The sequence below is a fragment of the Dromiciops gliroides genome, chromosome 2 (genome assembly GCF_019393635.1).
Source record: "Dromiciops gliroides isolate mDroGli1 chromosome 2, mDroGli1.pri, whole genome shotgun sequence".
Lineage (NCBI taxonomy): Eukaryota > Metazoa > Chordata > Mammalia > Microbiotheria > Microbiotheriidae > Dromiciops > Dromiciops gliroides.
In genome coordinates, this window is record NC_057862.1 from 65,246,985 (window position 1) to 65,263,616 (window position 16,632).

Genomic DNA, 16,632 nt, shown 5'->3' on the forward strand with positions numbered 1-16,632 from the left:
TTTATATCTTCAGGTAACTTAATTGTGATCATTTAGGAGTCTGTTAGTGATAAAACTAATGGGGAAACACACAACAGCGGTGAGGAAGGTTGGGTGATATTTGATAAATCCATCATTTAGGAAAACCTACAACTCTGAGTGGAAGAAGTTAAGTCAAAGTGTTTGACTTATGTTGGGGAACTCCTGACCTTGCCTGTGATTTTGTATTAGGTGTTGACCTAGTTACTAGAGATGCTTAGATTCTGGTCTGTGGGGGGCCTGCCTCAAACAAATTTTCTATTAGTTTAAGTTGATTCTAGAATAAAATGATACTTATAGGTTATTTAGTAATTAACAAAATGAAAATTAGCTATAGCAAGAAAAGGATAGTCAACAAGAATGGGCAATGAGTTCCTCATGAATTGATTCAACTGGGCAAAACTCCCACTGACATCTGCAAATCAGTCTTCTCAGAGAATCCTGGGCAAATAACTTAACTTTAGCTTGCCTCAATTTCTTCATCTTTGAAATGGACATAATAATAGTACCTCTCCCTCTGGGTTGTTATGCATATAAAATGAGATAATATTTGTAAAGCACTTTGAATACCCTAAAGCAGTATATAAATGCTGGCTATTATGTTTGCTCAGATGATGAGGAAAGGATGTTAACACTCCGAATCCTTAGTCCCCTGAGTAAACCAAGTCTCAGGAATGTCTTGAAACCTTTTAAGGAAACAATATCTTAGCATTTATGTGGGAAGAGGTTAAGATCTTGCTCTTATCCAAATACATATTCTCTACAGAAGTTATAAGTATTTTATTTTGTTCCTTTTTTTGACTTAATTATTTTTTCATTCCAAATTAAAAAAGAAACTACATACAATTAATCCTTGTTTGTATGGTTGCCTCAGTTATGCCATGCTCATGATTAAAATTCATTAAAATACCAGATTTTCAGGAAGCAATGTTAAGTATACCCAGTATGCTCCTGCCTGAATTAGGATCTAATTAGAAAAATCCCCATGGTACCCACATCTCTAGAATAACTAGGTGAGCAGATGTACCTAGCAAAGGACAATATATCCTAGAGGTAGCAGCTCTCTCAAAACACAACATGTTGTTCTCTCCAAGCATGGTGTGAGGTGTCAAGGACAATTAGACGGTAAGCACTGGATTAATAATAGCTAAGCCCTAATGATTTCAAAAGCCTACAGAAATGGGCAAATCTGGGGACAGCTAGGTGGTGCAGTGGATAAAGCACTGGAACTGGATTCAGGAGGACTTGAGTTCAAATCCTGTCTCATACACTTGACACTTACAAGCTGTGTAACCCTGGGCCAGTCACTTAACCCCATTGCCCTGGAAAAAAAAAAGAAATAGGCAAGTCACCCCCTGCATGATAATGTAATAAAACAGGCAAAAAGAGATGTTGGGGAAATTTATCCATACATAGTAATCAGTATGTCATTAAATTTGTCTTTATGGTGAGGAAAAGCAACTGAATAAGTATCCGTTTCATACACCCGAAACAACTTTAACAGATTTTCAGTTGTCTGTCCTGTTCTGATCAAAACAATTTGTACTGGTTTTGTTCCAGCAAGGGCTAAAGTGACTTTCTCTTAAACAAGCAATCTGGTATTTTATAGATGAGTAATTAAGCCCTTAGGAGATAGAGACAAGATACAAGAATAACTTATGGAAGATAGGTTTTTTTTAAAGGAAATGTAATTAATCATATTTTAAGTTATAAAAAAAAGAACAAAGTGATAATAAGCATATGAATATGGGATAGTTGGAAAGACCACTAATTTGTGCCTTGCAATACCTGGATTTTCACTTGAGTTTTGTCATTCACTTGGACAAGTCACACAGATTTTTGAGGCCCAAAATCTATTCTTTTGGAAAGTGAGAAGACTCTGTAGATGTTCTCAAGATGGGTTCTGGAGATTTGTTCTTTTTAAAACATTTTATAACTTCATATCGATGATTGGTTATCTTTGTAATATTAAATATTTTAAGCATTTAAAAATAGTATTCTGAGAAGGGATCTATAAGCTTCTCTACTAAGCCAAAGTGATTCAGGATAAATAAGAGGTAATTGTATTATATGTTATATTTTGCATGATATATGCATGTATATTTATATAAATGTATAGAATATAAAAGTAATATGATTGTTGCTGTGAATAAGAAAAATAAAAATTATGATGACAAATTGGGAAGTGGATAATCTGGGTTGAATATTCTTGGCATCGCATCCTTTTCAGATGGTCTCTATCTATACATTCATTGATATATGCACATATCCATATTTAAAAATACTTGAATTTTTATTGAACCATATGATATCCAAATTAACAGGGACTTTGGAGACATCAGCCCAGGAATTCCAATTTGCCTCTGTGGGCCTTTATTTTACATAGGAAGAGATAATAGCCAATAGAGGCAAATGATATCCTCAAAGTCACACAAGTAGTAAGTGGAATTTTAGGGTCTGAACCAAGTCCTGTCAATCTGAATCCAGAGCTCTTTCTACAGTAAGTAACATGATAGCACTTCAACTGAATTTGTCTTATGAAATTGATTAGACCTTATGTTTCATTCTGCTTGACCAGAACTCAAAATTGTCATCTCTCCCTCTATCGCACTTCAAGCATCAATGGTTATCAATGTGTCTTCTTCCCTGAAGTATCTTGGAGGATCATGCATCAAGATGAAGATGAGTCTTTCTGTCTAATGTGGTTTTAACAACAGGATAAATAAACCCTAATCCACCTTCAATAGTTAAAGGTTGATTTAATAGGGCTTTCATTGAATGTCCAGTTTAACTATGTGAAACCTTTGGCAGACTTTCACAAGGTTTATGAAAAAAAATGTACACTGTGCAATTCCTGGACTGGATAAATTTATTGACAGCCTCCTCATGGTCATTTTAATTCCTTAATGGATTCTGAAAGGTATATTCATTGCCTTTTGCAATTCTCCTTAATCTACATGCATTTTAAAAAATTAACCCTTCCCTTTTATAATTCCCAAGGGGAAGCTAGGTGGCACAGTAGAGTGGTACCCCTGGAGTTGGGAGGATGTGAGTTCAAATTCAGTTTCAGATACTTACAATATGTGTAAACTTGGGCAAGAAACATAACCCTGTTTTCCTTAGTTTTCTCCTCTGTAAAATGAGTGGAAGAAGAAAATAGCAGAACATCCCAGTATCTTTGTCAAGAAAATCCCAAATGAGCTCAGAAAATCAGCCATCACTGAAAGGGCTGAACAATAATAACAACATGCTCGGAATTTTGATTATTGTTAGGAGAATCAAAGAATTATATAGCTGAAAGGAAGTGGTCAGTGTCCTGCCCATACTAGAACAATAACTTCTTTTATTTTCATTATCAAAAATTATACAAGGCATCCTTTGCACATCTTTTAATTCATTTAACCTTCTTATAGAACTATCTTTTATTAGCAAATATAATTACTCATATATAACTTATATTGAATTGCTTGAGTTCTTGGGGGTGGGAGTGGGAAGGGAGGAAGAGAAGTTGGAACACAAAGTTTTTAAAAATTGATGTTAAAATTTGTTTTTACGTGTAATTTGGAAAATAAAATTCTAAACAGAAAGAAGAAAATATAGTTGGAGTTTTTCTGTATTATTACTCTTTTAAAAATATTAGAACTTATGTATTATTCCACCAAAATGATAATATCTTTCTGCCAGTCTAAAACAATTGTCTCTACCATATGAGTTGTTTATTTGACAGATGGAATGGCATGGCAAAATGTCAATGGGGGCAGTCAATAGCTGATTTTAGATGAACTGATTGCTTATTCAGAAACACAAAGAAGGGAACATCTAGTTCAACACAATAGTTCAGTCTAGAACCTGACTAAAGGAATCCAAGTCATATACAAGAAATGTAGGATTCATTCCTAAAAGGATTTTGTATACAATATTACTCAGTCACCCCCTTTTTTAACAGATAATAAAGCCTATAGAAGTTCAATGGCATGCTTAAGGTCATAAAATAGTAAACAGAAGTACTAAGATTCAAACCCAAGACCTCTTGTTCCAAATCCTAGTACAATTTATATTATTATAAATAAAATCCTGGCCAATGTTGGTATAATTAGAATGATCAGGTTGTGAGTGGTGGGAGAGGGGAAAGCAGGTGTACAACAATGTATAAGCACTATCACAAGTGTAGGAACCCAAAACAAAGTTAATAGAAGAAATAGGAAAGAATTGGGGGATGGGTACTAAACCCAGTAACATGAGAATTTGCTCCTGGAACATGTAATATCAAATCTTAGTAAAGTAAGAGATGAAGGTAAAGTTTAAGTAATAGAAAAATGATTCAGCTGGTTTTAACAATTGGCTAGTAAAGCATGATATAGTCTTACACCAACCACACTGACCAATATAGTTTACACAGTAAGTTTGAAAATCTCCTCTGTCTTGTTGTAGGAACCTGTTGATATTACACACTTTGACTACTGGAGTGTTTCTTATTATTCTTTCTTGTGTGTCTCTGTATTAGTTTTTATCTACTCTGGTTCTACATCGATTTAATGAAGTGATTGTCTGTACTTATCTCAATTTTTTGCTTTTCAATGTTCTTTTTTTTCTTTTAGTACAAAAGAGGAACAACATTCATGAGATCAATTACAGCATATTTTTTTAAACTAAAAGCAGCATTCTTTTACAATAAATGGGAAATTGAGTTAAAAACAGTATCCTATCACTTGTGTATTTCAAGATACTAGCATCTCCAGTTATGGCTGAAACTTTGTTCCTTTTCTCATTCACACCAAAGTGGAAAAAAAAAGGGAAGATATATAATCAACTATAAAGTAGGTTTCTAAGGTTAAAAAGATGGTGAAGGAACAAAATATACTAGAAATAATGAATCCTATTATTTTTACTAAGTATCACACTTGAGTTAGCTAGTGAAACAATCCTTTGATAAGTATTTTGGTAAAATTTTAGTTGATGCAGTCTGAGTTATTTTCCATAACATTCCTCATTTTTCAAGTTTAAGCTTTCTGATCCTGGAAAAGTTTTAATTATTTTATTTTTGTGATTCTTCTGCCCATTTTAATGCTTATATATTAAATTCAAATGAAGGTTTAACTGGTTGGAATTTCAAATGGAGACATTTATATGGAGATTTAAGAGTAACATTATGTTGTAGTATCAACTTTAGCAAAAAAAGTAACAATGAACAAACAATGTACAAGGGATAAATTCAATTGCAAAAAATAGAGTTTAGTCAATATCTATATTTTTAAAAATAATACCTTGTCTATTTTCTTCAGAATACTAAGCCCATCTGTTTAAAAATGATAAAGCAATGAAATTATTGAGACTGTCTCTGTCTGAGCCATACTGGAGTGCCTTGTTCATACTGGAAGGACACTGACTATAATTGCATATTAAAAGAGGATAGAGAGGAAAACTATAGAGGCCACCATATAATAACCTTAGTTGGGGGTTGGGGATTTGAATAATCAGCTCCTAAGAAATACCTGAAATTCTGATTTGTGATACAGTACATATTTTCATGTTTAGGTAACTTATTGGGCAATTGGTTTTCCAATTTGTTTCAGTTTTTAGTATTTGTGCAGTCTTCCAAATAAACATTGCTACCAACCCAATTTCCTGTTTCATTGTTGTTGCTATGTTGGCTTACACTGTTTCTCTATAGTCAACTCATACCTACATTCTCTGTCCCAGCATAGCATATTCCTTTCCTCATTTTGTTAGATCTCCCAATTTTGCCAACCATATTACCCTTTATCTACAATATGTCTCCATATTTGTTTTATATCTCAGCTACTGGATGCTAGTTCCCTCATACCTGCCAACAATCCTTTGGTGAACATTATCCTGACCAACAATTCGTCCCCCATGGGACAAGAGAGTATTGGTTTGAAAGAGACAGAAACTAATTCATTTTTTGAATTCTTTAAGTTAGGGAAATAAAACCCCTGTAGATTCATTTTTTTCCAGCAAATATGAAAAAAATATTGATTTCTGGATCTATAAAAATCATTGACAAAATGTTTGCAAACAAGATCCTTCTTTTGGTGTAAATAGTTGGATGGAAAACATTTGAATAATAATTTTGTATGCTTAATGTGACTTTAAAATTAATTAAATATATTTAAAATGTCTTACTCTTTCTTTTTCTATGAGAATAGCTTTTCAGTTCATGATTAGACCTCAGAAATTATTAAGAATTCGAATAAATGATTTTTATGACTTTAGTCACTGTAGCATAATTATCATGACTCTAAAATTTAGAAAAATCAATATGCAAAACATTTTGATTAAGAGAAAAGTATTCAAAACCATAGAAGTAAAACATTACCCTGAAAGAGAAAAATTCAATTTTATTAGATATTAACTAATTATTACTCTGTCCAAATAAAATATTTGTTATAGATTCATGTAAATATTCCTTTCAATCCTTAGAGTTCAAACCATTTGCCTAGCTGTTAATAGAATAATCATCTGAACTATAACACCTGCCCTTTTTATTATAACTGATCTTTGGATAAACACAAGGTGATGAGAGGCAATAAAATTAACCAGATACTGGTATCATTCTCCACATTTTCACAGCTGATTGAGTGCTCTCCTTACAATTAATACATTGAACTTTGACTTGGTTCAGGAACAGTAATTGACATATTAGGGTTAATTATTTAAGGACTGTAGTAACTTATAAATGGTTATAAAATATTCTAATTTTAAGCAAACTGTAGCACTTAATTATCCAGAACAATATTTTCCCCAAACTCTCAATGTGAAATAAAGACCTCTATTAGGAAGTTGATATAGGTCAAGTCTGATATAAACTTTCAAGTGAAAAATTATAGTGGAACACAGTTGTGTACCAAGAATATTAAAATGCCAGGGATGGAAAGAGCTCCCTAAACAAGAATGAGTTATGGAATTCAATCCGTTCTATGGCCCCAATTCATTATGTAACCTTGGGAAAGTCACTTCACTACTTTCTGTTGATTTCCTATTTTAAATAGGGATAATAACTATTTGCCTCCAATTTTTCAGCATTGTTCTTTGGAGTAGCGGGGACAAACAATTAACAATATAGAGAGACTTTTGTCTTTAGAACTTCAGTGAGAGATTAACTTTTTTTTTAATGCAAAATCTCTCTGTGGTATTTGTAATATAATCTATACAGGGGTAATTCCAGACTCCTTGGATGCCACATCCATTTAACTAATGATGAATTGCTCTTTTTTTTCTTTATGAACAAATTCAAAGGATATGGAGATTGACTATAGGCACACAAAGAAGACAGAATCATAATAATCATTCTTTTTCCCTGTAGAATCATGCCCCTTGGGAAAAGTGGAATGAAATGCGTGTTCAAATTAATTTCTTATGACAAATTCAGTTGCTGGGAAAATGGGGGTCCCTTGGGAAGAGATTTCAGAAGACAAAATGTGGGGGATACTGTGAGGTAACTTGTAGGATGGTCATCTTTGGAGAGCAGAGTTTGGACAGTCAGAAAGAATGTCATCTAGCCTAGGACCATGGGAAGACCAAAGGGTACTTCTTATTTTAACTAATTACTCTTGTTAAATATACCATTGTAGGGAATAGGAGAGCTCTTGACACACTTCAAATTACAGCAACCTGGAATAAACCCCAGCTGCCATGCTCTAGTTATGGCTATTGGAGAAGAGAATTGGTGTTCCATTTGCAGTAAAGAAGCAGAAAACATTGAGCTATCCCTAAGGTTTGGTCTGGACAGATATTGGTTTTCTGACTCAGTTAAAAATGTCCCTTTTTGCTGAACTAAAATTTGAGCTTTTACCAAAGACCCATCCCTATCTTAATGACAAATGAAACACATTTGGAAAATTTAAAGGGACATTTCAAGCCTCCTTCAGAAGAGCCATTTATAAATTTTAAATTTGTCTTGAAATGGCTTGCTTATAGGTATTATTTAAAAGAGTCTGATATTTATCCAAGCAATGTTCTGGCAAAGAAATACATACCACCTGTGTTTTTTTTTCCCCCTGCTGACAAATAGGGGCAAAATATCCACTTTGCCATGCAATTACCCACTTTCATTTACTTTCTGTGTAATATATTCTTCATCATCTTCTTTTTATAATACAAGTAGCACGTCTGAATTGGAGATATTTAACTAGTTAGGAGAACATAAACACTCACATGTAGAGGTACCAGCAGCTAATTAGAGCTAATCAAAACCAAACAATAAGTGGGTATTTTAAAGCAGAGGAGTTAAACTTTGCTGGATTCCATGCAGCCAGATTTTCACTACTTGTGGAAGCCAAAATCATATTTGTTTTAGTTTCAATTTCAAATTAATTTAAATGACTGGGCTTATAGGTATCTACTATAGCTGATGAAAACCACATTCATCAATTGATGTGTAAAAACATAATTAATAACCACACACAGTATCCTTGTGGCCTAAAAGGAAAATTGTTTCTACAATATAAAAAAGAATAATCCAACTACATTGTAAGGGGGGGAGAAAGAAATACTTAGGGGACAAAACTAAAAGGGCCAAAGTATCACTGCAACACCTCATATGATATGCAAACCTAGATTTATGTTTTACAAAAAAGAAAGAAAAGAAATAATTATTTGTGAAATCAGTCTGTGTCTGGTGAATATATGGGCCTGTGTCCACGGACTATAATTTCTAGATTGAGGGAATAAATGAGTATATGACTCCTGAAGGTAACTGCCCACATTTCTATGGACTTTGAAGACAGATGAAAGAAATAGAGATGCAAAGATATGATGAAAATTGAGGTAGATCCCTGCTCTACATATATGGTTTATTTATGGAGAGAGCAGGGATGTTTGGTACTTTTTTAGCAAAAATAATCAGACACGAGCAGTATGGGGTTTAGCTGGTTCTTAATAAGCACAGCAGAGCAAGCAACATCCTGTCCTGTCAAAAAATGAGCACCATGAAGAAGGTAAGGGACAATCAGAAGATGTTGTTAGAGTTATTTGGATCAGAAGGAATGATTCCAGATGTTGTAAGCTGCTGTGAGCAACTGAAACCAAAGCCTTTCTGAACATATGAGGATAGGAGAAGTTTACTTGAGAACTATAACTTCCCTTTTCCTTTGAAGAGGGAGTCAGTAGAAGTGAAGCTCTCTCCTGGGAGTAAGGGAATTGAGATGCATGCTGTTGGTAACTACTTCTGGTTGCTTGCATTTTATTTAATTTCATTAAATTGCTTACTAAGTGAATGACTTTGTAAAATTTATCAAGATATATATTAGAAAAGAAATGAATGGGCATGACAAGCCAATAGAGACTACTATTTCTTTTTTTTTTTTTTTTTTAGTGAGGCTATTGGGGTTAAGCGACTTGCCCAGGGTCACACAGCTAGCTATTAAGTGTCTGAGGCCAGATTTGAACTCAGGTACTCCTGAATCCAGGGCCAGTGATCTATCCACTGCGCCATCTAGCTGCCCCAAGACTACTATTTCAATAAAATAAGTTTCCACATAGCAACATAAGGAACAGAATATTTGAATAGCATTATTTTGTTAATTGTTCTGACTTCTAATAAAGAATAAGGTACTAGTCAACAATATTTCAGCTGTACCATAAATTACAATTACAATTCCTCTGCCTTCAAGAAAGATATCTCATCTCCCTATCAGTAATTCTTTGCATTATAGCTGAGAAAACCTAGAAGGATTATGGACAGAGAATCAATCATGGAAATATGTGATACATCTACTATAGGAAATACCATTAAAAGTCAGTGAGAGTTGTATAAAATGATTTCCAGGAAGCTTTGGGGGTCTAATTTATTTTATATGTCTACTTTTATTTGTCTATTTTATATTCTAACATGTTCTCTCTACATATGTATGATAAAATAATGGATATGGGCATGCCCCCTCTGGGAATCCCCCCCCTTGAGGGGATTATATTAAGATTGATTGGGGGGGGCAACTAGGTGGTGCAGTGGATAAAGCATGGCCCTGGATTCAGGACAACCTGAGTTCAAATCCAGCCTCAGTCACTTGACCCTTACTAGCTGTGTGACCCTGGGCAAGTCACTTAACCCTCATTGCCTCACCAAAAAAATAAATAAATAAATAAATAAAATAAAAAAGATTGATTGGATTGACTTTGCTGATTGACTCACTTGGAGTTAACTTGATTGGAACCAAACCTACCTGAAGGCCTGGCCCTCAGGGGTTGTGTTCTCTGAACTCTGACCTCAGGCACATTCTGCTCATGGACCACACTCAAGTCCAATGAACCAATAGATTTGGGTGATGTTGGCCAATTAGCTTTGAGCATTGTGTAGGAACAGCCTATCATCCCAACCCCCAGGAAGCTTCTGCTCACAGAGGCATAGGGACTTCTTCTTTTTGGCCTGAGACTTGTAGGTGGCTGCACCTTTTTCTCTCTCCTCCTCTATCCTAGCTAGGCTTTCCTAACTTTCTGAGCCATGTACTATTTCTCTTTAATAATATCTAATATACTTTAATAAATGCTTAATGCCCCCAAACTGGTGCTAAATCTTCTAATTTATAAGTAGCAATATATTAGAAACACCAGCTAATTTTCTCCAAAATTGGGACAGAAGTAAGGTGACCACATATGCTTTACATAGGTTTACTTGCCACATATGCTAGACTTTCTTTGATTGTGCTCAGAAGTATGGGAATAGACACAGAAAAGATATATAGTGGACATTTCCCATCAATATAGATCATCAGGGTCCAAAAAGCAGAAATACCTAAAGATTATCTTCAACAATGGAAGAGAGTATTTAATATAGCTAATCATATGGTCAGGACTTTGAAAGGAAGGAAGTAAAGCTAGAATAAGAATGCTGACCTGGATTACAAGGAAGAAACAAGTGACCAGAGGTCATAATATGGGTAAAGAGGAAATTCAGGAATGATCACAGTAGGAGAAGGGGGATAATAAGAGAGATTATGGCCACAAATGGGAATTGCAGAATTAAGGATCTTGGGTGCAATCACTTTCTATTGATAATTAAATGATTCATGTAATCAAAGATTGAGAACTGGAAGGTGTCAGGAAAATTTCTAAGTCCAATGAAGGAACAGAAACAACAAAGTCTCCAGGCTGAAGCAAATAGATTTATTGAGAGAAGGCCACCTCATCTCACAATAAAGCAGGTCATCCAGGGGTTGGGCCTGAAAGACCCAGAGTTACAAAATCCATGGATTTATATACCCTTCCAAAAGTTGCACTTATGTAACATAGTATCAATCTTAATTAGTAATTTCTAAACTTAAAGCATAGTCTTAGGAAATATGGGAAACTGCCTACATGACCGTAATTTTGGCATTTTCCAATACTCTTATCAGTCTTATGATGAAAATGGGGTGGGTCATAGTCATGCTGCATGATCCCCTTCTATTAGTCAAACATGCCACTGGTGAGCTGCGTGAAGTCCTTGAGTCAAGCATGACAATCGTGGTTTCTAAAATATAATATTGCTGACTACTGTATCTTCTGATATTACTTAATGCTTGACATTGGAAAGTTAGTCAGAAGAGAGACTTAACCTATCAATATAATTGTAATAATATATAAATATAATAAATCACAATTTTAGTTAATATATTGATTATTATCTTAATTAAATCACTTATGACTATGGTAAATCTCTTATAACTAAGGGATGGAGAAAATCTCACTCACAAAGGGAACAGAGAAGTCTTCAATGACAAAATGTTCATGTATTTTTTGTATTCAGAAACAGAGGACCACAGCAGTTAAGTGGTATGCCCAGTAACACATAGATAGTGAATATTTTAGGCAGGATTTGAATCTAATTCTTTCCGACTCCAAATGTCTAAATCTAAGGTGAGACTAAGACTGAGAATTTATAAGTTTAAAGGACTATAAGGCCAAGATGGTTGAAGTACCATCAGCAAATATTAAGACCTGACAAACATGAGGGAGGGGTTGTGTGAGGAAGACTAAAAGCCATGATCTGAAATAACTGAGGAAGATATGTAAGTATCCTATAAAAAGCCAATGACAATCATTCAAGAGAATGTAGAATAATTGAATGACAAAAACCTTTAATAGGAAGATGCTATTTAATGAGGATGGTAAAGGCATAAGTCTAAATATGATAGTGAAGTGTGAGAACTAGATTTATGACTCTGCCTAGGTCTATGTGAGAGAAAGAACATTCATCCATGAAGATGGTACCACAAAAATATGCTCCCATTAATTAAAACAAAATTATTGCTCAGTTTAGTTCAAACACATATACATATATACATATGTGTATATATGATAGATTTAGATAAATGGATATATCTATATATAAGCTTATTTATATCTATTTACCTATATCTACCTATCTATATCTATGTAAATTTAGTATATGGGGGGGCAGCTAGGCAGCGCAGTTGATAAAGCACCAGCCCTGGATTCAGGAGTACCTGAGTTCAAATCCAGCTTCAGACACTTGACACTTACTAGATGTGTGACCCTGGGCAAGTCACTTAACCCCCAATGCCCCACAAAAAAAAATAGTATATGATATTTAGCATACTTATTACTCTATGTATGAGAGATTGCCAGCTACTGTGATTATTGATGAAAAAGAGAAATGACTTGCTTTCAGAGATCTTACATTTTCCTTGGGAAATACACACACACACACACATATACATACATATACACATACATATATAGTGTGTATATGTATATACATACTTGTGTACATGTATGCATATATTTATTATAAATATGTATATATGTAAATGCATATAGGTTTGCATGTGTATATGTTCATATATGTATAGGTAGGTATGTCTATGGATATATACAATACACATACACACAAAACTCATATATGTGTGTCTCTCTATATATATATGTATATGTAAATACGTGTATGCATGTATCTATTCATGCACCTATGTAGTAAAATGGACAAAGCACTTAACTTGGAATCAGGAAGACTCATTTTCATAAGAAAAAATCTGGCTTCAGGTGCTTAACAGCTATGTAACTCTGGACAAGTCACCTGACCCTATTTGCCTCAGTTTCCTTATCTATAAAATGAGCTGACAAAGGAAATGACAAGTCACTTCAGTAACTTTGCTAAGAATATCACAAATGGTGTTATGAAGCATTAGATGTGACTAAAAAGACTAAAAGCAATGATGAGAACAACAAAAATAAGTAGATAGATAATGATATCTATATCTATCTATCTATCTATCTATGAAGGAGAAGGGGGAAGGGGAAAAACATTTACTAACTAAATGCCTACTATGTGCAAGACCCAAGGCTAAATACTTTAGAAATATAATCTCATTTGATCCCCCTAACAGCACTGTGAGCTAAGTTATATTATTATCATCATTTTACAATTAAGGAAGTTGAGGCATATAGAGGAGACATAATTTGCCCAGGGTAACACAAGTAATAAGTGTCTAGGTAAGATTTGAATTCAGGTTTTCTGACTGCAGGTCTAGTGCTCTATACACTATACTACCATTTTACCAAAAATGTAGAAGTGGAAGGAATGTACATGGAAGAGATCATGGGATGTTTATTATCAATTAAGTAGACATTCCAAAGAAAATGCTATAGTTTTGTACTGAAAGAGATATTCTTTTCTGTTTCCTGTTCTGCCACAGTCTAGGAAGGAGAAAAGGCCTCATGGAAGTTAGGGAAACTTTACATTTTCAACCATTTCATTGGGTTTTGTAATAATAAAAAACCAATCACATCTATTTGGGTGACCTGGAACTCAGCCTCTTCACACTTGTCTAATTAAACTGGTCCTCAGAGAAAAGGCATCTGCCTGTGCCCAGCCTTCTATCAAACATATTGATAGAACCTAACAGATCTTATTTTGTGATGATAAAATAGCAATAGGTGAAAACACATAAACATCAGATAATGACATCTAATTGGACAAGTGGCCAATTTGATTAGTTTGTCAATGTGTATTTTTAAAATAAGCCAAATAGATGAATAATAGACTAGTACCAGAATTAAAGGCAGGAGAAAAATAGTCTGGATTACATGAGAAAAAAAATGTCACAGTGCTTTAACTACACTCAAACTATTCATTGCTGTAAAGGTCCATCTTTACAACATTAATACTGACCAGTGATATTTTATGGTCATGAATCATGAAACACCATGATTTCCAAATATTGGAGAATAGGAATAAACATGGTAGCCATTTGTTATCAACAGCATATAATGACATAAAATTTCATGCCAGAAATTGCATTTAATATATTCCTCTGGTATAATAGAAAAAGTTTGGCTATGTAGATAGAGGTCCTTGGTTAAGATTTCATATCTGTGAAACGATTTACAACTTTAACAAAGTTGCAGGATATAAAATAAATCCATGTAAATAATCAGCATTTCTATACATAACCAACAAAGGCCAGAAGCAAGAGATAGAAAGAGAAATTCCATTTAAAGTAACGGTAGACAATATAAAATAATTGGGAATCCAACTGCCAAGACAAACCCAGGAACTGTATGAACACAATTACAAAACACTTTTCACACAAATCAAATCAGATCTAAATAATTGGAAAAATACCCATATAATATAATAAAAATGACAATTCTACCAAAATTAATTTACCTATTCAGTACCATACCAATCAAACTACCTAAAATTTATTTTATAGAGCCAGAAAAAATTATAACAAAATTCATCTGGAATAAAAAGGTCAAGAATATCAAGGTAAACGCCCTTCCTTCCGCCCTTTCGCGATGGCCTCGCTGGTTCATTGGGTGCGTACTAAGAGATGGCCCAAACCCGCTTTTCCTTCATTCCTTCTCCACCCAGCTGATCCCGGTTGACCTTAATTTATACCCTCGGCGTGTTGGCGATGGCATCACGGGCTCCTCCCCCTAGCCGGCTGTGGGCACCAAGACTTCAGCCCGCGGTGGGACTCGTGGAGAGTAGATTCCGCTTCCGGTGTGTATTGTTTGTATCTTTCGGGGGCTGGAGTAGGAGGCAGTGGCCTCGGCGGCTCCGGTCCCTCGGATCCCCCGACCTGGACCTGGGGGAGGGCTGGGTGGTCCTTCCTTTTTCCCATCCTAATGCCCTGTTCAATCTTGGCTGCTAAGCTACAGAGACCACAACTCTCCCCAGGTGAATAATGGCAGATACAGGCCTGATTGATGTAGGAGCCTCAGCGGCGTCAGCAGCTACAGCCCTGGAGAACTTACAGGTAGAGGCGAGCTGTTCAGTGTGCCTGGAGTACCTGAAGGAGCCTGTCATCATTGAATGTGGGCACAATTTCTGCCGGGCCTGCATTACCCGTAGGTGGGAGGAACTGGAAAGAGACTTCCCCTGCCCGGTTTGCCGCAAGACATCACGTTATCGCAGCCTCCGACCCAACAGGCAACTGGGCAACGTGGTGAAAATTGCCAAACAGCTACAAGCTGTCAAGTGGAAGACTCGAGATGAGAGTCTCTGCCCCCAGCACCGTGAAACCCTTAACTTCTTTTGCTGCGAGGACCAGGAGCCTGTATGTTTGGTGTGTGAGATCTCCCATGCCCACCGAACTCACACCATCATGCCACTGGATGATGCTGCACAGGAGTACAAGGAGAAGCTGCAAAAGTGTCTGGAACCTCTGGAGCAGAAACTGCAGATCACCCAGTGCAAGTCATCTGAAGAGAAGAAGCCTGGGGAACTCAAGTGTCGAGTGGAGAGTCGGTGGCAGCAGATTGCCGGGGAGTTTGAGGAATTACATCTACTGCTAGAGGAAGAACAGCAGATTCTGCTCTCTCGACCAGAGGAGGAGGAGCAAGACATTGGGCAGAGTCTTCGGGAAAATGCTGCCCAGCTTGGAGAGCAACGTCGAGACATTGCCCGCCTTGCAGCTGAGATCGAGGGCAAGTGCCTACAGTCAGGTTTCGAGATGCTCAAGGATGGCAAAAGCACACTGGAAAAATGTGAGAAGGTGAAGACCATGGAGGTGACCTCGGTCTCCACTGAGCTGGAAAAGAACTTCAGCAGCTTTCCTGACAGTACTTTGCCCTAAGGAAGATCCTTAAACAGCTGATGGAGGATGTGATCCTGGACACAGAGACAGCTCACCCTAACCTAGTGCTATCAGAAGACTGAAAAAGTGTCAAGTTTGTGGAAACTCGGCTCTGGGACTTGCCTGATACACCTCGGGACTTTACCTTTTACCCCTGTATCCTAACCACAGAGGGCTTCACCTCAGGTCGTCACTACTGAGAGGTAGAAGTGCGTGATAAGACCCATTGGGCAGTAGGTATGTGTCAGGACTCTGTGAGTGAAAAGGCGAGCTGACTCCTCTGCCTGAGACAGGATACTGGAAGGTGCGACTGTGGAATGGGGACAAATATGCAGCCACGACCTCACCTTTCACCCCTCTCTGCATAAAAGTGAAACCCAAGCGGGTGGGTGTATTCCTGGACTATGAGGCTGGCACACTGCCTTTCTACAATGTCATCAACCGCTCCCACATCTATACTTTTACTGATACTTTCACTGAAAAACTCTGACCACTCTTCTATCCGGGTGTCTGAGCTAGATAGAAGAATGCTGCACCTCTTACCATCCGGCCTCACACAGATTGGGAACAATGA

At 36.1% G+C, this 16,632-nt stretch overlaps 1 protein-coding gene across 1 annotated transcript; it reads left to right on the forward strand.

Moving 5' to 3' along the window:
• The first annotated feature begins 15,167 nt into the window (after window positions 1–15,167).
• On the forward strand, window positions 15,168–16,080 carry LOC122742750 (E3 ubiquitin-protein ligase TRIM39-like). Its single transcript, XM_043987202.1, has one exon. It carries the CDS (start codon window positions 15,168–15,170, stop codon window positions 16,056–16,058), a length of 891 nt encoding a protein of 296 aa, XP_043843137.1. The 3' UTR covers window positions 16,059–16,080.
• Window positions 16,081–16,632: the final 552 nt, after the last annotated feature.

Excerpts from the sequence above, each read along its gene's own strand:
- LOC122742750 (XM_043987202.1), top strand. The coding sequence starts at position 15,168 with ATGGCAGATACAGGCCTGATTGATGTAGGAGCCTCAGCGGCGTCAGCA.